We start from the raw sequence: 22,958 nt of genomic DNA on the forward strand, positions 1-22,958 counted from the left end.
ATGACGTGTACAGCTAGTTGCAAGCGTGCACAAGGTCTCGGAGCGAGGGAAAAAAAGAGCTACTGTTTAAAGCTAGACCGGAAGAGTCAGAAGTGGAAAGATGGCGCGGTCCAGTTTTGTGCTCTCGCTTGCCTCACTGCGCCACTGAGCACTTTTCATAGAAATGAATGGGGACGCCATCTTGGAATACAAAAGTTGCTTGCTCTAGTTATATTAACTCTATGCGAAAATCAAGCTGTTCCACTTAGCGCTCCCCCTAGAAGCCTGGAGAACTTCCGTTGTGAAAATTGGATGCAGCGTTTTTGGTTTGCGTGCTTTCGTTTTTTGCAACGCGTTTATGTACTGCAGCATTTTCGGTTTGCGTGCTTTCGTTTTTGCAGCGCGTTTATGTATTTGGTTGTGTTGTGTGTATTTGCAGCGCGTTTGCTGAATGCTGCGCATGTGTTGTCAAATTAATGAAGATGTTTTCTGAATTTGCTTGTGTTTTGTCTATTTGCATGTGTTTTCTTAATTTGCAGCGCGGTTTGTGTTCCCATTGTCTGTTTAAAGTCTCATTGTTGTTGGTAACCTATAGCAACCATTTCTCGATAAAGCAAGCTAGGTAATGTTCTATATATTTATCTGGCTTGATCTGCCTAAGCCTTGGGAAAGCTTAGTTTTTTCACACTGTTAGAAACGACTTAAGAAAACGCTGTACTTTAATAAAAGGACGTACAAGTTCACGTTCACAACGGACTTTACGCTTCCTCATCATTGGAGCTACCTAGAGCTACTTCAGTCAAGATAAGAGTGTTTAGCTATGATGGACGCCTCGCTACGCGCTCAGGTGCCGGAATAATAGGGTGTAGCACTAGTATACTAACTGCCAAATGTGTGCATGTGAGAACGTGCAAAATCAGCAAGGGGTCAAATAATTTTTTCACTGTAAACCAACAATTAAGCCAGGAGCACAGGAAGTCACTCTACTGAGTTTCAGAAGTTCAACATAGGCTGACCATATCTTGATTTTGCAAGCTTCAATGAGCCTATGAACACTTGCCACAGAAACTAGAGGTACGCCATCTTTAAACAACTTGGATGCTTGGTCTACTTATTAATTGGTCTATGCCTGCAACGCCAGAACCCTCTAATTGATTGGCCAATATCTGTATATAGGCTGCAAGGTGAACCACGTAAAGTCTTTTAGAAAATGATTCCCGCTCCACAGTCTGGCATCTACACAATCTTTAGCTCATAAAAATGAACGATTCGTGCTAAGCTACCAAAAAAAAATTGTCACTGAAATTCCAGTCGATTATCGTTGCGTCTATGTTTTATGCAGAACTTGTTTCTTTAGAGCGTAATAGGATTTTGGTGGCACGGTTCGACACGTGATCGTTCTACACCAATAAGGTAGCTGCTTTTTGTCAACATGGATGGATATGTTTGGCAAATAGTGGATGGGACCTTGCACGTAACAGAAATTCGGCCCCTGACAGTGTTTTGCATGTGATACACTGCGGCTGCAAAAGTGCGTGTGAGACAGGCAGATGTTCATGTTTTTCTGCAGGACTGTGTTGCACAGACTTATGTCGTTGTTGTAATTGTGCCAACACAAAAGAAACTGAGGAACTGGGAGATAACTGTCCTGACACTGACAGTGAGGACTGAGTGTCCTTAATCTGTTATTCCTTATTCTGTTTTGTACAGTTTTATATATCATATTTAATATTTTTCATTACGATTGTTTTTATGGTTGATCAGTGTTTTCATTTGTGGAAGAATGAATGAATGTTACAACAACGACATAAGTCTGTCTCCCCCCCCCCCCCCTCCCCCAGGTTAATGTAATAGCCTAGTTTAATAACTAATGTAATATTGCACATATTTTCATACTATTTCCCCTAAAGCAATAAGGTTAGGCTACTTAGAGACCTTCCACTCATAAAGTATGTTCTAAATGGCTTAAATGCTGCCAATTATTAATTGACGTATTAATAATTGACGTTGGTCAGTAGCCTATCGATTAAGGTACTCGAAAGCATGTACACTGTCGGCTTCATTTGAGCTTGATAGGCTAAGCATTCTGTAGCAAATAATAATAATAAACCCACTATTTATTAATTAAAACTACTTCTGCATAGTAATGTACAGAAAATACAAACGTAAGCAAAGGCAGCAATCGCTATCGAATCAACAGACATGTGCAATTTAGCTAGCAGGGGAATAATACAGATCACCAGTTAACTTAATTTAAATTAGCAAGAATATATAGACTAATACAATAACAGGCTTAAATTAACTGACAAGTTAGCTATACGACTTCTCAAAGACGCACAATGTCAACTGCGGTGTGAAGCGCGTATCCATGCTATTCTCCGACATGCACTCTAACAATCACATAGACGTCCTACAATTTTGTACAGCCCTATTTCTGATACCATGGCGGCAGAAATGTAGTCGTGGCGGGCCGCCACGGCAAAATAAACATTGGAAACACTGACGTGCAAGGTCCCATCCTCTATTTGACAACCATATCCATCCATGTTGACAAAAAGCAGCTACCTTATTGGTGTAGAAGGATCACATGTCGAACCGTGCCACCAAAATCCTATTACGCTCTGAAGAAACTAGTTCTGCATAAAACATAGACGCATCGACAATCAACTGGAATTTCAGCGACAAACTTTTTTTTGGTAGCTTAGCAGGACTTGTTCTTTTTTATGAGCTAAAGATTGTGTAGATGCCAGACTGTGGAGCGGGTTGAAACGATAACAGGGTTCACCTTACGGCCTAATATGCATACCAGTCATCACACGTTAGATACATAAAATATCATGTATCCTTTGTTTTATTTCAGGGTGTTCACCAACAAGGAACCAGATGATGTGTCCATCATCGAAACGCCATATGGCGGACGTCTGATGTTTGTGATGCCTGAGGGCAACATGCTTTATGTTCATTTAAAGGACAAGTCTCTGATCAGGAATAAGAAGAGGTGGTCCCAGGTAGGTATGGAGGCAGGAAAGGGATCTGTGGCTGGCACAACCTGAAATGGAAAGAAACTTCCAGTTTACACATTGATATTGTATTTAGACAGATGCAACTGGTCTCTCTTACAGATCATGTATCTGTATTATCTCCTCGGCTGGAAAGGCTATATCGTAAAGAACCCTCAGAAGATTACAGTAAGGTTCACATACATCTCTTGACATAGAATGCACTGTAAGGTTGTAGGACAAATCATGAGAGGACTTTTGTCTTTACAGAGGCAGAACAACCCCTGCCGCGCAAGCCTAATTTCTCTGGATGGTGAAAGCTTTCTGTTGCCCCAATACGACAACGACAGTAAGAGGAAGCACATCACAGACGACAACACCTACATCATGGCACTGGATGGAGACACGGACTTTCAGCCCAAAGCTCTCATCTTATTGGTCGACCGTCTCAGGATGTATGACAATGTGGGAGCAGCATGTGGGCGGATCCACCCCACTGGGATGGGTGAGTACATACAGAACATAACTATCTTGACCACGGATCAGGGGGTCAAGCGAACCAGTTAAAGGGGTCCTTGACTGCAAAACCGAGTTTACCTTGTCAGTTGAATAACGACAGTTCGGTGGGTAAAATGGACGTACAGTGAACCTCAAGTCCCATTGACACCTCTTTCCTATAAAAATCTCTAAATCAGTAAAACGGTAAATCAGTTCAGTGGCTCCACCTTTTTTGGTTCTGGTCTGTACTTTTGTCATGTCCCAAAATTTAGATCTCAGACACTAGTTTAGCTGTGCGCTGCTCTGTGTACTTCCACGGGAATTACAAAGAAGAAAGTTTGGAAGTTTTTCAAGGATATTGAAAATGGACAACGGTTGTAAATGCAGTGTTCCAGGCTGTACAGGGAATGCTGCCACTTTTCATAGTCTTGACACGGTCTGTGTTCCAAAATTTTTGCTGGTGCTCACAACTTTGTACTACCAAGTAAAAATATTAATTTCAAGCCATGTGAATCGTTGGCAAGCAGCAAAGCTGTGATGGCACCTATTGTTTTTGTTAGTTTTATTGGTGGCCAAGCAGCGAAGCTGCGGAGCCATTTAAGTGTTTCTACCATTTCTTATTATTATTACACATCATCTTCCGCCATTGGAGTCTATGGCAGCCCCTAGAACCGTACGGTAAAAAGTTGTGAAATGTGGCACACTCATTAAGGACAGTCGCTTCTTTATTTACATTTACATTTAGTCATTTAGCAGACGCTCTTATCCAGAGCGACTTACAGTAAGTACAGGGACATTAGGGTAGGGTGAAGTGCCTTGCCCAAGGACACAACGTCATTTTGCACGGCCGGGAATCGAACCAGCAACCTTCTGATTACTAGCCCGATTCCCTAACCGCTCAGCCACCTGACTCCCCTATTTACACCAAGTTTCATGTCTCCCATTTGAGCACTCTAGTGCCACCAACGGGTCAAAGTTGGATGTGTGTTTACACGTGTAACTTTTGAACCGTCTGACCGATTTTCAAAAATGAGGTACCGTTGGATTCCCTGGATCAAGACGAGTCAAAACACTTTGGCGTCAATTTCAGGTTATATAGATTTTCCGCCATTTTGAATTTTAAGGAAACACGTTTTTTCGCTCAATCTTCCCCAGAATTGGCACAGATCATTGTCAGAGCAACCCGCACTCAAATTATCAAAGGATTTTTGATTTTCAAAAACGTTTGGCTGATACATCAAAATTGGCAAATAAGCAACCAAACAGGAAGTTGGGTAATATCTCAGAAAATCTTTGACAAATCAACACCAAACTTGGTATCTTGACTCGAAACCCTCTTCTGAGGATGTCCAAACAATTTGGCCATGGGGAGTAAAAATGCGTTTTGGCCAATAGCTCTTGATTTGTTTCTTTGTCTCATAATATATTGGGAGATCCCATGTGTGACAGATGATAATGCGTGACACTAGCCAAATTCATGCGGCCGCCATTTGAATTCATTAAACTCCTCCTCCTACAAATGTTGTCCAATCTTCACCAAATTTGGCAGAGATTATCTTCAGACCAAGCCTCACAAACGGTATCAGATGGTTTTTGGATTTTTTAAACCGTTTGATCGGTACAACCAATCAAAATCTGCGGCAAAGCCGGCAAACAGGAAGTTGGGTCGTATCTCAGCAAGTCTTTAATGAGTTCACACCAAACTTGCTGCATCTACTCGTAACCCTCTTCTATGTGTAAAATGCTTTCTGGGTCATTTGACTGCTTGGCCACCTCATTTCTGCTTGCAGTTATATTTATTATTATTATTCTACCATGGGAGTTTATGGCAGCCCGTAGAACCAAATGGTAAAACGTTTAGAAATTTGGCACACAGTCTCCTTATTAGGGATGGGTATCGAGAACCGGTTCTTGTTTAGAACCGGTTCCCAGTGAACCGATTCCTTGGAATCGTCAGCCAAATTCTTTAACGATTCTGCTAACGGTTCTCTGTGCCGTTGCGCATGCGCAAACTTTTATAGTTTATTCAGACTGCAGCAAAAATGGCAACTAGGCAGAAGCGTTCTAAAGTTTGGTTGTATTTCACACGACAAAATGACAACGCCACTTGTAACACGTGTAAAAAAGTATATTTCGTCGAAGGGAGGAAATACAACAAATATGAAGAAGCATTTGAACACAGCATGGAACGAAGTTACTGGAATGTCATGTGTTCGATGCATGCAGCAGCGCAGCTAACGTTCGCGCTTCATCTCTAACTATCCACGGTAGAACTAAACTCCTCAAAAGTGATCACAACCACTTGTCACTGTGTGAAGCAATTTGCCTTTATTGTGTATAGTCAATCAAGTTATCTTCTGTCCCGTCGTTTGAAGCATACATTTTAGCTCTGGCGTTTGTCTCCCATTATTGATCACTTCACGTTAATTATCGGAGGGCGTATCAGCAAACGTTCTCATTGTCGTGTTAACCCATTATTAAACTGAGCATATCGATTTTTAATCCATTATTAAACTTCGCATTTTAATTGTTTAACAGAATGGCCGATGTTTGACACTGTCATATTATATGATTTGACCTTGGCTGAAAACGGAAGATTCTATAGCTAAGCTAGCATAGCTAATAGAAGTGTAGAAAAAGAGCAACAAAAGCAGGAATTGATAAGGAATCGGAATTGTTAAAATCTTACAATACTCATCCCTAATCCTTATCATTGACACTGACTTTCATGTCTACCACTTGAGCACTCTAGCACCACCAAGCGGTTGGAGGCAGGAATTTACGGCATGAAGGTTTTTCCGCCATTTAGAATTATCTGAAAAAACTACTTTTTCAAACTCCTCCTAGGCCAAACATTTTATCAGATCATCTTCCGAGCATGCCGACCTACTGGTCAGAAAAATACGACAAATACTTTTTTTGCTTATAACTTCTAACCAAATATCACAAGATTTGTCTCTTTTATGTGGCATAAAAAGTCGAAAAATATCTCACATTCCCACGCTGGCCATTTTGGGCATCGGTCATTTAGAATTTTGTCACACTGAATTATATATTTAATGAACACATTGGTTTATCATTATAAAACTCGGTATACATTAGTGGCACAATGTCGTAAAGGTAATCAAAATGGTTTGGGGTAAAAAAAGCTAATATCTTTTGATTAGTTTTGCCTTGCTTGTTTAGATCCTCATTTAGCCTTTTTGCACTTTGCCCCTTAATTGGTGCTTGCAGCTATATATTTTAGACTGGAAGTTTAGGGCAGCGAGTTTCCCACTATTATCTCGAGAACCTGGCACTCTGCATCATATTTTGCAGGGGTCCTTTTTATAATCCAACAGGGCGCAGTTCGTCAAACGTCAATTTGGTGATGGATTATTTTCAGCCATGTTCACTTCACACCTTACACTTCACTAGCGCGTGCACTAGGAGGCTGTATGATACTTCAGTGAATTTTATTTAGTTAATTAACTAATTTGATTAACCAAGGCTTAAAATAAACTAGAAAGGTACATTTCCTGAAGAAAATGTGTGTGTTTGCTGAAAGCAGTTGAAAAAATTGTTTTGATGGCTTGAATAGTGAAGAAGGTTTTACAAAAATTTTAAAAGAGGTATGTGCTTTAAAAACAAAATGGTGAGGAAAAAGTGTTAAAAGTATATCTGTCATTGTTATGCATTGCGATATTTTCTTACTATTGAAAATGGAGAAAAAACTGTGATGAAAAGAGTATCTTATTGACTTTCATACATTTTTAATCGTTAAAAGTAGTGGTGGGCATAGATTAATTTTTTTAATCTAGATTAATCTCACTGTAATCTTGGCGTTAATCTAGATTAAAATGGCTCATTTGAATTCCACCGAAGGCATTCAGAATATGTGTGCTACCCAAATAATGACTAAAAGTAAGTCTTTGAGAACGGGTTTCTCAAGCCAGGTGGCGCATTAGACCAGGGGCTCATCTCCTGTTTCCAAAATGCATCACAAACTGCTTGAGAAAGCTGTTCTATATAATTGGTGATGAAAATAAATTATGTTCAATAAGATGTACTTGTGTTTATTAACTGTTTATTAGATTAGTTAGCTTGGCTGATAGAGCTGTGCTAAAATATCAAGGTGAAAGTCATTATAGTTTGCGTAGTACAGACCCAGCTTCCAACCCAACTTTGAGAATAGATTCACGGCGATATTTTTTTTATCGCCCGATAAGAGTCTCAGGTTAACGCAGCGCGTTAACGCCGATAATGGCCCACCACTAGTTAAAAGTATTAAAGAATGAAAGATTGAGAAACAGAAAAAAGTTTGAAGTTAGAAAAATGAGCAAATATAGTGATGAAGAGTATATTGCATAACAGTTATCAATATCATAGCAGACAAAAGTATGTCAGCAGTATGAAGGTGAACAAAGTGTTGCTTTGAAACCAAAATGGTGAGACAGTGTTAAAAGTATATTTGTCATTGTTATGCATTGCAATATTTTCTCACGGTTGAAAAAGGAGAAAAAAGAGTGATGAAAAGGGTATCTTATTTAATTTCATGAATGTTAAAGCGTTATGTTAGAGCCATTTTATTTCATTCTAAACCTTTTACATTTTTAAACCCTTAGTATTAGTTAGACTTGTACACTTCTTATTTAAGATTCTTATATGTTTAATGTGTGCACCTTCCTGACACAGTCAATTCCTTGTCTGTGTGATGTTTCTTGGCAAATAAAACCCATTCTGAAAAGTATTAATAATTGAAAGATGTAGAAACAGAAAAAAGTTTGAACAGTGGAACAGTGAAGAGCGTTGGCCAATCGGATTGGTTCCTTGTATCTTGTAACGTAGCATCTGTTGGTCATTGTCAACATTTCTAACCTAGAATCTAGGTTTTAGGTTCAAGATGAAGGAGAAACTAATCATGTGTGCCTGCACAACCAGTCCTGTTCAGACACTTAATTTAAAGATGACATCAAAATAATAATCCATAGTGCAGGGTTGCCAATGTTGTCGATGTCCCTGGTGAGTTTTTTTTTATTCAATCTCGTCACATTATGTGACTTTGTTGTGCAACTGGAAAAGCTAGCTACTCTAACTCAGAATGCTGCTGCAAAAAAAGCAGAACTATTGTGGGTGGTAAATAAGATCATGCTACATCTAGCCAGCGGATCATTTCTTGCAAGTGTGTCAAAGTGGTATTTTTACAGACTGTATTAACAGTGTAGGGAGTCAGGTGGCTGAGCGGTGAGGGAGTCGGGCTAGTAATCCGAAGGTCGCCAGTTCGATTCCCGGTCATGCCAACTGACGTTGTGTCCTTGGGCAAGGCACTTCACCCTACTTGCCTCGGGGGAATGTCCCTGTACTTACTGTAAGTCGCTCTGGATAAGAGCGTCTGCTAAATGACTAAATGTAACACCGTAGGCGTGAATAATGCATGCATCATCATTGTCGTCCATCTTTAGCCGAAGAAGCTAGAGAGGATGCAATGGGAGATTTCCTACAGTAAGCTAGATACTGCTTCAAATTGAAAACGGAGACGATCTTTTGATTAAAGACAAGTTCCTTAACCTCTGTTGTCAATATCGCCGTTAAAAAGTAAATACTGTTACGAAGCATTTGTTTGTAAGTAACGAACGATAGACGTAGCCAGTTTCGCCGTTCTATGGCAGCTACAGTACTGTATGATGACAGTCGTAGCTAGCGTTGTAAGCACTCGTCACTAGAATGGCCATAACTTTAAAACAAAAGATCATATTTCAAATCTGTCTGCTGTTCTACATTGCCCACACAATTATGTATCTATATAAACTCTAACATGGCCTGTATCTTGTATTGAAAGTGCTCGAAAATTAGCTTGTCTAATGTATGGTGGACTGAGAAAACATATTTGTCAAAGCAGAGCGAGCGGATGTCGTGGGAGAATTCCTACTGTTCGATTTACTGCTTCAAATTGGAAACGGAGAAGATATTTAGAGTAAAGACAAGTTTCTTAACGTCTGTGTTCAATATCGTCAACTAAAAGTAAAAACCTTTCAGTTACGAAGCTTTTGTTCGTAGTAACGCCAGCTGCAGTAAACCTTTCGTGACCCCGGTTTGGCTGTTCGTGACTGGCTGAGTCGGATATGACAGTGTTGAGCCTCGATTTTTGCAGATTTCTGTGAAACTCTTAAAGAAAAATTATCTAGCTAGATTATGTACACTTTAAATTCAATGTACATACCTTGTCCGACCCAATTAGGTCGATTGTGGAAAAAAGTAGAACCGTTTTTAGTTATGGAGAGCCATCGCGCTAGCTTGGAATTGCGTTATCCCACTCATTACTTCAGTGGTCATAACCTTTAAACAAAATAGTCTATCTTAAATCTGTCTGCTGTTCTGAATTCACGACAAAAGTACGCACATTTCATACGCTCTAACTTATCCTCTATCTTGTAGTTAAAGTGGTTAAAAATGAGGTTTTCTAAAAAAGTTATGCAGACGGAGAAGACTTTTGTCAGAATGGCTCCGTGAAATCGTCTTGATAAAGGATGATTTGCCTAACATTATCATATAAATATTTACATCATTAGAAAGCCCTAAATCTTGTCTTCAAAATGGCATAAACAGTTCATGTATATTATTTGAAAAAGTCTGCATATTCAGGCAGGAAAGCGTTAAAGTGTCAAGAATTTACGCAGTGAGAAACAGTTCTGTCAGTGCATGACGTCACAATTGAATTTGACTTGAACATTCTGAACCATTGAAACCCATTCATTGGGTGTGCTTTGCCTTCGGCAAGGGCGCAACCTTTGTTCTCTCACATATATATTATTGGGTGTGCTTTGCCTTCGGCAAGGGCACAACCTTTGTTCTCTCACATATATATTATTATTATTATTTTTATTCTTTTTGCCCCCCTAAAACTCAGTCAATATTTGGCCTACATAGACAACGTAGGTGTCAAAAGTTTCGTCTTGGTAGCGATTGAGTTGCTTCTATTGGAATTTACGTTCCGTTGCATGGTTTGGGCTTAAGTTAAGTTTTTGTGGCGAAAAGTGAAGCTAACGGTGGCTAATTTGCTAGCCACAGTCACTGACGTTACTAACGTCACTACGTCACGAAAACACGCGTGACTACCTTTGGCAGAACATTCGTTTCGCATCTGTTAACTTGGGGGATAGCTAGGCTAACTATAGCTTTACTGCAAGGCAGCTGCAGAAACGCCACAAGAAAAGAGGCCAGGGGGATAACTATTTACTCATTTTACTTTGTGATATGACACACAATTGTGATGTGTAATGTACAATATAAGCTGATATTATTAAGGGAGTACATCTACTTTCGGAAACAGTAGTCTACTATTTCACTGAAGTATTAGCATCATGACATTAGCCTGTGTTGCCCGGGCAACACATACTACAGTGGTCTATGATGTAGCGTTATCTGTTTTCAATCGTTAAAATAAACATTCCTCACATATACATTTTCGTTGTAGGACTTATTCTGACATTAGAAAACGATTTGTTGGTGAAATTACCATTACCTGTGGTTTCAAACCAGTGTAGCTCACTGCAACGCTGTAGCTTACGCGAGACACACTACAAAAACATCTACAGTACACAGCTGTTTAGGAAGTCAAACCGTAGGCCTAAACCGTACAACGGAACGTTAAATCCAATTCAACCAACCCAATCGCTACCAAGACGAACACAGCAGTAGTCTACTAGTACTGTACCGTAGTAGTACAATTTACCGGGGCAGCTTCTCCACACAGGGCTATATCGCATTTTGCGTTGTTACTGACAATGATCGCTACCAGTGAGCTTTTTATGAATGAGCGATTTTCCACTAAATAAATGTCAAGCTTATTTACGTTTTGGGGGGCATATTTTCAGTTAGCAGATGGGACTGTCTGAATCGCGATTCCATATTCTACTGCCGGGTAACGTCGTAGAATAATCTTCAAAGGGGGTTCTTTATTAATGAATGAATGCAATGAGTAGGCTACATGCCTGAAAATATCACGAGAAGGGAAAAACTTAAAATGAAGTTTAAGTCATAGAGATTAGGTCCATTTTTACACCGGTCTGCCAAATTTATTCGTTTTGATTCAACGATGAGGCTGCCTCTTGCAGAGGAAATGAGAAGACATCTATTTCATTCTACACTTCACTCGTATTTTCAGTTGTAAATGAGCAGCAAAAAAAAAATGCTTTTAAATCTATTTAATATTTATAAATAATAAGTATGCATTTTTATATAAAATATACAGAAATATCAGTTGTAAAAATGTCGGACCCCTGTGCAACCGACGCAAGCAAGCACACCCTACAATTTCCCCAGAAATTGTACCCTCTAGTTTGTTTTAGCACTTTAAACTTTAATACCTTAAAAACTTTAAAAGTTATCAATGAGAAAAGTAATAGCACACTAGAGCAGACTTTATCAAATGAAGTTTGAACGGTGTTTCTAGCTTAAACGGTGTGAAAGGAGTAGGCGACGGAAAAAAGTGGGAGGAAAAAAATAAATAATAATAATAATAAGTATGCAGAATAACAATAGTGTTTTTGCTTGCAGCAAACACACTAATAAATAAATAAAATAATAAGTATGCAGAATAACAATAGTGTTTTTGCTTGCAGCAAACACTAATAAAAAAATAATAAGTATGCAGAATAACAATAGTGTTTTTGCTTGCAGCAAACACACTAATAAATTAAATAAAACTAACCGCTCAATGCACCAGAGTTTGTAGTAAGGAAAATACATTTTGTTTTGTTATTTAGAAGCAAATTCGTTTTTACAACCGATATGGCCAGGTTAGTGCTGACTGCTGGCATGACATTGAAGCAGCTGCTTTCAAATGGGTTTCTTTATGGATGAAATGCTGGCTAGCTAACATAACTAGAATATACAATGGATACTTTCAGTAGATCAGTGAATTTAATATGAAAACATTGTTTACTGATGTCAACAGCTAGCTTTGCACAACTTGCCTACCCTGCCTTTAAGCCTCCTTTCAAACTACTCCTTTCCACAAACTGGCATACGACACAGACAATGTTTGTACAAATTTAGTTTCCCCGGTCATGTCTTATTTATGCGAAAGGGATACAGATAATACAAGACTATTTTACAGCATTGCATAGCACAAAGGAAAAAATACAAACGTTAATGTAAACATATCAAACATCCCTTAGGCAAAACTGTACATGCAAGTGCTGAATGGTGAAGTAGGCCTACAATTATGACAACTGGCTGAACCATTGTGCATGTAATGACTTCTGTCATGTACTAAATGTCTAGATGTTTGTGGTGGTAAGACAATTTAACAGAGAACCAATATAATACATGTTGATCAAAATATCATAAGCAATTGATAACGTAGGAAACAACAGACAAATGAAGGCTACCTAATCAGTTACATGAATGTACCACAGCTTTGGCAATTAGTTTAAAATGATGAGAAATTGCTTTTATAATGTGCATAAGTGACTAGAATAGATTATGTGGAGGTTGAACAAGTACTTCAGAGATGACAGAGAATTTCAATTGTGAAATATAGGTACAAAAGCCACTGAGAAGAGCTGTCATCACCAGCTGCGTCACGGTCATCTGTCTTTAATTCCAGAACTTACTTGTAAGTTGTAAGTTACTTACTTGTAACTACAAGTAAGTTTGCACAAACAACAGTTTTACTATGTCAGGAGTTTTAAATATAAAATGTAGAAAATATAAATTTTGAAAATCTACAACAGTATCTAAATAATTCTACTAATAATGCAACTGCCCTGGACAAGCCCTGGACAAGCCCTGGACAAGCCCTGGAGTAGGAAGATAAATTAGGGTCAAAAAGATTTGCAAGTGTAAAACTGAATATGAATGCAGAATATAGATTTGTATCTTCGAAACCTGATTTTCAAAAGAAGAGAAAATATTTGCATCTTTGTAACGCAATTTATAAAAGAGCAGAAAGGATTTGTAGCTTGAGCCTTTAAATTTTGTGAGCTCACTTTGCTCCTTTCAATTTTGTGTCCATTCCAGAACCCTGCTTTCTTGACTTTTTCTAGATCTTTGTGTTTTGCCACTCAGTATTAAAGGTCCCATGACATGAAATGTTCACTTTAGGAGGTTATTTAACATTAATATGAGTTTCCCTAGCGTGCCTTTGGTGGCTTTTTTTATATATATTTTTATTTTGGTTTGAATCATGTCAAATAGAAGCAAAAATATTTAGCGGGGTATACATGTTTAAGATTAGGAATACTTAATCTATAATTAAGTATTTAGTTGACGGGACACCACCCTAATATTGGTTTAGGATATTAGGGAATGCTATATTTAACATGTAACAGTCAAGTGTAGAGCCAATCGTAACATCAGTGAACACGCACGTCAAAATATCTTTACAATGAATTTATTCAAGTAAGGTTAACAGATCGTATGAACAAGTTAGATTATGGGTTTGATATTAGAGATTGGTTTCAATGAACAGAATGAAATGGTCTAACTTAAAGTAAGACAGAAATCGTTAGCCATAGTTACGTTTGATCAGGGGTTGATCAATGAGGTTGAGGGCGGTTTGCGCCAAAGGTCCATTTGAAGAATCTGAAGTCAAAGCGCGGCTGCGCTGGGTCATGTGACTGAGTCTGCGGGATCTCAGTCAAGTCGCAATTAGAATTGCGTTTTTGGTTCTTTCTGTTGAAACATCCAGATAGTCGCGATCACTATAAAGTTGAATCTCAGGAGAAGCTTGGCGACATCCTTTGGAACTCCAATCCTGATGGCGTTCATGCCATGGTTGGTTTCGCTGGAGTCAGAGATTGATGGTCATCTTAGTGCTTTATACAGTTCAGAGTTCTAGGGAGGACCTGTCTGGGGTCAGACATTGATTGGGGGAAGCTGGGGTCTCAACTCCCCCCTCCTTCCTTCACACCTACCAAAGGTGTGATTTGGTCTATGGCTGGTTCATAAGATTGTTCAAATATTGTTCTGGACATCTTGGTACAGTTACAAAATATAGTTGAATGATTGTTTTATTATGATAGTGTTGTGTAGATACCAAGAATGACATGGTTATCTTTCAGGAAGAAGGAGTAGTTACTAGAATCAAGATTTCAGTGTACACAACATTAAAACAAAGTAACAAACATGACACAAATACCCCTGTCATAATTCTTCACCTTTTACTCTTGTGGTAAAGGTGAAGTCTCAAGAACATTCTTCAAAAGTTCTGATCAATATATGATCTCTGATGTGTTCTTTGTTCAAATCGCTGCCAAAACGGATAGAAAATGGTTGCTGGAGACGTGTTGTCTCAAGCAGGCCCTTTGAAGCTTGCAAGCTAGCAGGAGGGCTGATTAGGTAGATTGGGGAGGTCCCCCCCCAATTCTATGGTTCCTTTGCATTGTCGTTTGGTGGGTAATCAGCATACTGAGGGTGTCACGAGGGCTGATTAGGTGTGTCTGATGTGATTGAATCACTCTTCAGGTGTGGCAAGATGTTGGCTCTGTGTGGTCTTGCTGACCTCACTACAAATAGCTAGCTTCACAACTAACTTTAACTTTAAGCAAAAATGTTCTTCCAACTCACTAGTTCTCTCAAACGCGTCATGAATTGTCATTTTTGAGTCTTTGGCGAAATTACTAGATAGCTTTTGTTTTGTTTACCAACCACAGTTACATCTTTTGTGAGGTTTTCCTGCACTACAAGCGAACAAACCACAATTTTGTAAGACAGCCCCGCCAAGTGCAAAAAGGATTTATGCAATTTTTATCGATGTATCTACAACAAGGCTGCACAACTATAAATGCTGAGCATGTCTCCGCACACCCTTACATGCCATTAAGATCGCAGACCCGCAGAAGCATAAACCAGGTCTTATGCATATCGACACACCACACCTCTTCTTTCTCACGCTGAAAATCCCCCAAAGTTCTTTAACTCTCTAAATGTTGTCTGAATAATAACATGGTATTGTGCCTGTTAATGCCTGTAATGCAGTGAAGAAAACTATATGACAACAATAATGTTTAATGTAACTGGCCCCTCTAACAGTATAACTGTCCCTGATTGCCCCCCCTCCAGTTGAATTGGTCTAGAACCGCCACTGAGTTGTACACCGGACAAGTATTCTAATAAACACAAAGGAGTTACTCCTCCTTACATCTTAAATTAAGTTTTATTTATGTGTCGCTTTTAATAAAAGTGTGACAATTGTGCTTTGTTAGTTGCAGGTTGCATTTGCGTGATAAAGATAGAGCCCATATTATTCCAATAAACATTTGTAGCGCCCCTCATTCCTTGGTTTTTGGCAAAATACAAAATACTTGGTAGGGCGCCCTGAGTTCTTTTTAACTAATATAAAATATGAATTCGTAAGTTGTTCTTTTCAAAGGTGCCAAAGATTTTATTTGACTATTTCAAATAAAATATTATGCATCTGCATCCAACGTAACAAAAAACATCTTTACATTTAATATATAAAAGATCACAACTGGATAGACAAAATCAATGGCCCTAAATTATTATTTTTACTAATTGAAAATAAAAACCCAGTCTGTTGAATGCCCGCTGTAGTGTGGCTCAGGTACGTTGGCCCACAGCATGAGATGGCGGCTGCCGTCTATGGGCAACACGCGGCACAACCAGTTACCTCGTGGCATGGTGATGTTAGGAAAGTTGGTTGAGCAGATAGACGGCGTCCAGGAAGAATATTAACAGAGTTTGACAATCAAAGTATTTGATTGTCCAGAAGAATGGAAAGTTTCATGAATTTGGCTATCCATCATTCTGTCCTTTTCCAGTCAGACGCAGTCCCTTAATGAATTGTAACCAACATCGGAGTTGCCATCCGACAGCTCACCAATTACATTCATAATATGGTCATCTAGTTGATAACACATCCAACTCACTGAACTTTAATATCCTAAAGTTTAAGTTTTACAAGGACTGCAAAACTTATATAAAATAAAATAATATATAAAAACTCGATACACAAACTCTGATCTGCTCTCCACCATCTTCTCTCTCCTTCTGTTTCCATTCCTCCCAATATCCGACAACAGGTCAAGGGTCAAAACTAATCAACCAATAAGCTTACATAAACTGAAATCCAAATATTACATAATTATTAACATAATTATATAAAAAATATATGTAATTTAACAGCATTCGTTTACCACATTGGAATAGAAAAAACGAATAAACAAATGTAAATGCAATATCAAATTAAATCTCAGCAAGGTGCTTAACATTTGAGAACATACAAAAAACAGCACACTTTGTGTGATATGGTGCTTGATATCAGCCTCTAACGCAATTGCCCTCCTCCAAAGGTCCAATGGTGTGGTACCAGAAATTTGAGTATGCTGTAGGCCACTGGCTCCAAAAGACAGCTGAGCATGTGTTTGGTTCGGTCCTCTGCTCGCCTGGTTGCTTCAGTCTGTTCAGAGGTTCTGCCCTCATGGATGACAATGTCTTGAAGAGATACACGACCACAGCAACAAAAGCCTCGGAGTATGTCCAGTACGACCAAGGTAACCAACTAACCATAAACTGTAACTCCAACTTAAACCTACATTCAGGTCTGATATGGAAAGCCATCACCAAATCAGTCCAATCTGGTTTGACTTACTGGAAATATAAAGGAGTGCTTCATAATTATATTACACATATCTACGGAGTCACTATAATGCAATTAGCTACTTTCTCCTAATCAGTCAATACCTCCCCCCCCCCACACACACACCCCTCCCCCCACACACCTCAGGAGAGGACAGGTGGTTGTGCACGCTGCTGTTGCAACAGGGATGGAGAGTGGAGTACAATGCAGCATCTGACGCCTACACTAACTCGCCCCAGGAGTTTAAGGAGTTTTATAACCAGCGACGTCGCTGGGGTCCATCCACCTTGGCCAACACCCTGGATCTGCTGCACAGTGGAGGAGAGACTGTCAAAAGGAATAGCTCCATCTCAAGACTCTATATTTTCTACCAGATGTTCACTGTCAGCTCCTCCATCCTTGGACCAGCCTCCGTCTCCCTCATGATAGCAGGTGAAGCTCTGAACTCTAGACTTCTCTTCCTTTTACTACTCTTAATTTTTCTATTTACGGCTTAGCTCATATCTACTTCCATTAGTAAGCAGCTCTACTGTTTGGTTCTGTTTTCTCTTCCAATCCCATTATTCATGACTTTTTATATCGTTTGGCAGGCACTGGGCAGATAACATACTGTTAAAGAGTGCCAAATGGAAACAATCTTAGCTCAGCTGATCTCTATGAAGAAACATTAATTAACATAATAATTAACGTTGCTACTGTCACGTTTCAGTCATCAGTAAATTAGGTTCTATACCATTATGTTACGGTGGCCAACATGTGCAAATGCGCTTCTAATTAAGAAAACACACGCAAATAGACAAAACACAAGCGAATTAAGAAAACAGCTTCATGAATTTGACAACACATGCACAGCATTCAGCAAACGCGCTGCAAATACACACAACACAACCAAATACATAAACGCGTTGCAAAAACGAAAGCACGCCAACCAAAAACGCTGCATCCTGTTTTCACAACGGAAGTTGCCCAGGCCTCTAGGGGGAGCGCTTAAATGGAACAGCTTGATTTTCGGCCCCACGGAGCGAGAGAGAGAGAGAGAGAACATATGAGAAGTTTGTTTTGGAAATGGAACCATAATCTTGTTGGTCCAAACTTCTCATGCTCTCTCTCTTTCGCTCTGTGGGGCCGAAAATCAAGCTGTTCCACTTAGCGCTCCCCCTAGAGTCTTGGTCAACTTCCGTTGTGAAAACTGGATGCAGCGTTTTTGGTTTGTGTGCTTTCGTTTTTGCAACGTGTTTTTGTATTTGCAGCGTTTTTGGTTTGCGTGCTTTCGTTTTTGCAACGTGTTTATGTATTTGCAGCGTTTTTGGTTTACGTGCTTTCGTTATTGCAACGTGTTTATGTATTTGCAGCGTTTTTGGTTTGCGTGCTTTTGTTTTTGCAACGCGTTTATGTATTTGCAGCGCGTTTATGTATTTTGTTGTGTTGTGTGTATTTGCAGCGCGTTTGCTGAATGCTGCGTATGTGTTGTCAAATTCATGAAGATGTTTTCTTAATTGGGTGTGCTTTGCCTTCGGCAAGGGCACAACCTTTGTTCTCTCACATATATATTTATTTATTTTTATTATTTATTTTCGCCCCCCTAAGGATCAGTCAATATTTGGATTACATACACAACGGCGGTGTCAAAAGGTTCGTCTTGTTAGCGATTGCGTTGGTTGTATTTTTATTTACGTTGCATGGTTTAAGTAGAAATTGCGTTTTTGTGGTGAAAAGTGAAGCTAACGGTGGCTAATTTGCTAGCCACAGTCACTGACGTTACTAACGTCACTAACGTCACGAAAACACGCGTGACTACCTGTAGCAGAACATTCGTTTCGCATCTGTTAACTTGGGGGATAGCTAGGCTAACTATAGCTTTACTGCAAGGCAGCTGCAGAAACGTCACAAGCAAAGAGGCCAGGGTGATAACTATTTACTCGTTTTACTTTGTGATATGACACACAATTGTGATGTGTAATGTACAATATAAGCTGATATTATTAAGGAAGTACATCTACTTTCGGAAACAGTAGTCTACTATTTCACTGAAGCATTAGCATGACATTAGCCTCTGTTGCCCGGGCAACACATACTACAGTGGTCTATGATGCATCTGTTTTCAATCGTTAAAATAAACATTCCTCACAAATACATTTGTTTTCTTTGTAGGATTTACTATGACATTACATTACAAGTAAACGATTTGTTGGTGAAATTATCATTACCTGTGGTTTCAAACCAGTGTTGCTCACTGCAACGCTGTAGCCTACGCGAGACACACAACAAAAACATCTAACTTACACAGCTGTTTAGGAAGTTAAACAGCGACAGAACATGTTCGGCACTCCCCTTACTTAAATCAAACTGTCTGACTACTAACCTGAACTTCATTGCCACAGCCTAAACTTTGTCAATCTGTTCATGAAAATAATTAATTTCAGCCTAAACCGTACAACGGAACGTTTAATCGAATTCAACCAACGCAATTGCTACCAAGACGAACACAGCAGTAGTCTAGGCATACTGAAGTAGTAGAATTTACCGGGGCAGCTTCTCCACACAGGGCTATATCGCATTTTGCGTTGTTACTGACAATGATCGCTACCAGTGAGCTTTTTATGAATGAGCGATTTTCTACGTTTTTCGGGGCATTTTTCAGTTTGCAGATGGTAATGTTTGAATCGCGATTCCATCTTCTACTGCCGGTAACGTCGTAGAATAATCTTCAAAGGGGGTTCTTTATTAACGAATGAATGCAATATGAGTAGGCTAAATGCCTGAAAATATCACGAGAAGGGAAAACTTAAAAGGACGTTTAAGTCATAGAGATTAGGTCATTTTTTACACCGGTCTGCCAAATGTATTCGTTGATTCAGCTACGAGGCTGCCTCTTGCAGGGGAAATGAGAAGACGTCATATTTCATTCTACACTTAACTCGTATTTTGAGTTGTAAATGAGCAGCAAAAAAAAGATGCTTTTAAATCTATGTAATCTTTATAAATAATAAGTAGGCCCTATGCATTTTTATATAAAATATACAGAAATATTAGTTGTAAAAATGTCATTAAAAAACGGACCCCTGTGCAACCGACGCAAGCAAGCACACCCTACAATTTCCCCCGAAATTGTACCCTCTAGTTTGCTTTGTGTTTTGTCTATTTGCATGTGTTTTCTTAATTTGCAGCGTGTTTGCACATGTCGGCCACCGTATTATGTAGCAGCATTAAACTCTGATAGAAAAGGGTGCTTTGACATTAAATTTATTCTGACACCCAGAATTAGATGTTAAATCATAAAATGGTATACATACATAATTGTTCTTTGTGTTTCTTGTTTCTGAGTGTTTCTTGTGTTTGCATTGTTTTCTTTCTAGGAGCTTTCCAGTTTGTGTTTCAGATTCCAGGGACGCTGTCCATCGTCATCTCAGTGATCCCCCCTGTATTCTACATGTTTGTGTGCTTTGTGGCCAAACCCAACCTCCAGATCTCAATTGCAGCCATTATGAGTGTTCTCTATGCCTTCCTCATGACTGCTTCCTTATTCTCCATTATTGGTGAGGCTCACCCGTTAGCTGACTGGCTGGCTTTTGGTGGCACATACAGAGCTACAACAGTTCCTCGATTGCAGAGCATATAAAAATCTAAAGGCTCACTGCATAAAAACACATACCAAACACAAGCTAATTCTTTACCGCAGAAGCCAGGGTTCAATTCCAGTCCGGGCCCTTTGCTGCACATGATCCCCACACGCTCTCTCCTGGAAAGGTCCTGTCTCTCTCTTACTGTCATTATCATTGATAAGCAGAAATGCCTAAAATTGTGCAAAAGTCTTAGGCACAATATTTAATTTTTATTTAAAAAAAGCTAAAATTATCTAAAAAAAAAAGAAAAAAAAACAAAAGCAAAATTGCACTTTTATACTGCCAAATACAGAAGACACAGTGCAATTCTTTAAAATAAAAATTAAGAATTTCTATAACGGGTTTATATTGTGGAAGCTTTATTGTTTGTGATGTTTATAGAACAATTTGGAAAGAAACACTTTGACAAAGCTTTGTCTGAATCATCAATTACAAATGTATACATTGACAGCATTACGTCAAGAAGTTGTACGGTAAACCGGTATTGGTACCATATCACAGTACAGATATTTTTGGCAGCAGTAGGCTACTGGCACTTTGAAAAACAACTGTAAGCCTAGTAGGCCGATGTGCCGAAACAGGCTGTCGGAACGCAGCAATAAATGCTGTTCTATGTCTTTAGAGATATTCAAGATTTCAATATATTCCACAATATTGCTTTAAAGAAGTGCATATTTAAGCACTATGGGAAGACAAATAATTTTTTAATATTTTTATTATACAACATTTTTTGTAGAGGTCCCAGAAGTAGCCGATCGATTCCCTAAGTATTGATGAGGAAAGATTATGCGACGTGACAGTGTTATGGAGCATTCACACCAACACGAACAATGCGTCGGGGCAACGCATTGCAAGACATTGCCAATGAAAATTAGATGATGGGATTTTACAGTCCACAACGCTCTGTTAAAATATGTTGATAAAGCCTGCAGTATATTTTTACATTTTAAAGGTCCCATGACATGAAAACGTCACTTTAGGAGGTTATTTAACATTAATTCCCTATTGTGACGTCACAATAGGGAATGTTACCTCCCCTCTCTCTGCTTGCCCGCCCAGAGAATCTGGCCCGCCCATAAGAAACTGAGCTACCACCGTGCAAGTGTTTTTATCCTCGAGAGACATCATGGCTTGCAAAAGAACGAAGCATTACATTTGCTCAGTTTGGATGTACAAAGGAAACACGGTCCGGAAAACTCTGACGGAATTTGCAAGACCACGTCTGTTACATACTCGTCACATCTGCGCCAAACATTTCAGCCATGACTGTTTCCTCAACTTGAGCTAATACAAAGCTGGCCTTGCTAAAATTAAATTCTGGATCAGTACTAACTCTCCTTGGTCCAGCTACAAATCTCGGACAAGAAAGTTAACTAACGCTATATAATTGTGTTGCTTTACTGTATATGGTTACCTAGCTTGCTACCCTTAGAATGTGGCTGTAACATTATCTATGCAGATAACAGCTGAGTTACTGTTGCTAATGTAAAGGTAGCATCAAGTATGTGTGTGAATACACATGCTGTAACCCGAGTGTTGTACACTTCTTTGTTATTTGGATAACCGTTCTGCTGTTGGTGTTATGGCGTGCGCGATATCCGCTTTTCCCCTCATTGAAATTACTATGAGTGTGCACCTCTGCAAACCAGGGTGATCAGATGAGAAAGGGCAAATTCGAGGCATCTTACAGCAACGGGGCTACGAGCCATTGCGATACATCCACTGTAAACATTAGCGCATGGTGCCGCCTCTCCATCTCATTAGCATTTAAAGCATTGTGGGACTGCTCGTAGTGGCTGTAATTATGCACCAAGGCTGAATTTTGGAAAAGAGACTTCAGATACAGTATTAGGGGACCACTAAGGCCTATATAAAAGCATCCAAAAACAGCATGTCATGTGACCTTTAACATCATGTCACTGTATGTCATTCCTCTAGGTGACATGGTTCAGCAAGAAACATTCCTCACACCCACAGGGCTATTCCTGGTCTCCATGACAATCATGTACCTGGTTACGGCCATCTTGCACCCAGAGGAGTTCAGCATGATCTTCTACGGACTAATGTACTTCATCTGCATCCCATCGGGCTACCTGCTACTTACTATCTACTCCCTGGTTAACATGCACATAGTGTCTTGGGGCACCAGGGAATCGAGCAAAGAGATGGAGGAGAAAAAGATGCAGAGTGTCCTCTGTGACCGTAATTGCAAACTCTGCTGTTGGGACGTGAAAATACAGGTTTGTATGGATATGGTGGGGAGCTGTGCTTAGGAAC

General features: G+C 39.4%; 1 protein-coding gene across 3 annotated transcripts in view; it reads left to right on the top strand.

Moving 5' to 3' along the window:
* chs1 (chitin synthase 1) overlaps positions 1-22,958 on the top strand; it is a 40,885-nt gene that overhangs the window by 12,067 nt on the left and 5,860 nt on the right. For all 3 annotated transcript variants that reach the window (XM_067236120.1, XM_067236121.1, XM_067236122.1), the window contains exons 7-13: positions 2,840-2,987; positions 3,102-3,167; positions 3,249-3,483; positions 16,772-16,972; positions 17,206-17,490; positions 20,415-20,594; positions 22,620-22,921. In XM_067236120.1, coding sequence (XP_067092221.1) covers positions 2,840-2,987; positions 3,102-3,167; positions 3,249-3,483; positions 16,772-16,972; positions 17,206-17,490; positions 20,415-20,594; positions 22,620-22,921 — 1,417 coding nt within the window. The remainder of the gene's footprint in view (positions 1-2,839; positions 2,988-3,101; positions 3,168-3,248; positions 3,484-16,771; positions 16,973-17,205; positions 17,491-20,414; positions 20,595-22,619; positions 22,922-22,958) is intronic.

Source organism: Osmerus mordax, chromosome 5 (assembly GCF_038355195.1).
Source record: "Osmerus mordax isolate fOsmMor3 chromosome 5, fOsmMor3.pri, whole genome shotgun sequence".
Classification (NCBI taxonomy): Eukaryota; Metazoa; Chordata; class Actinopteri; order Osmeriformes; family Osmeridae; genus Osmerus; species Osmerus mordax.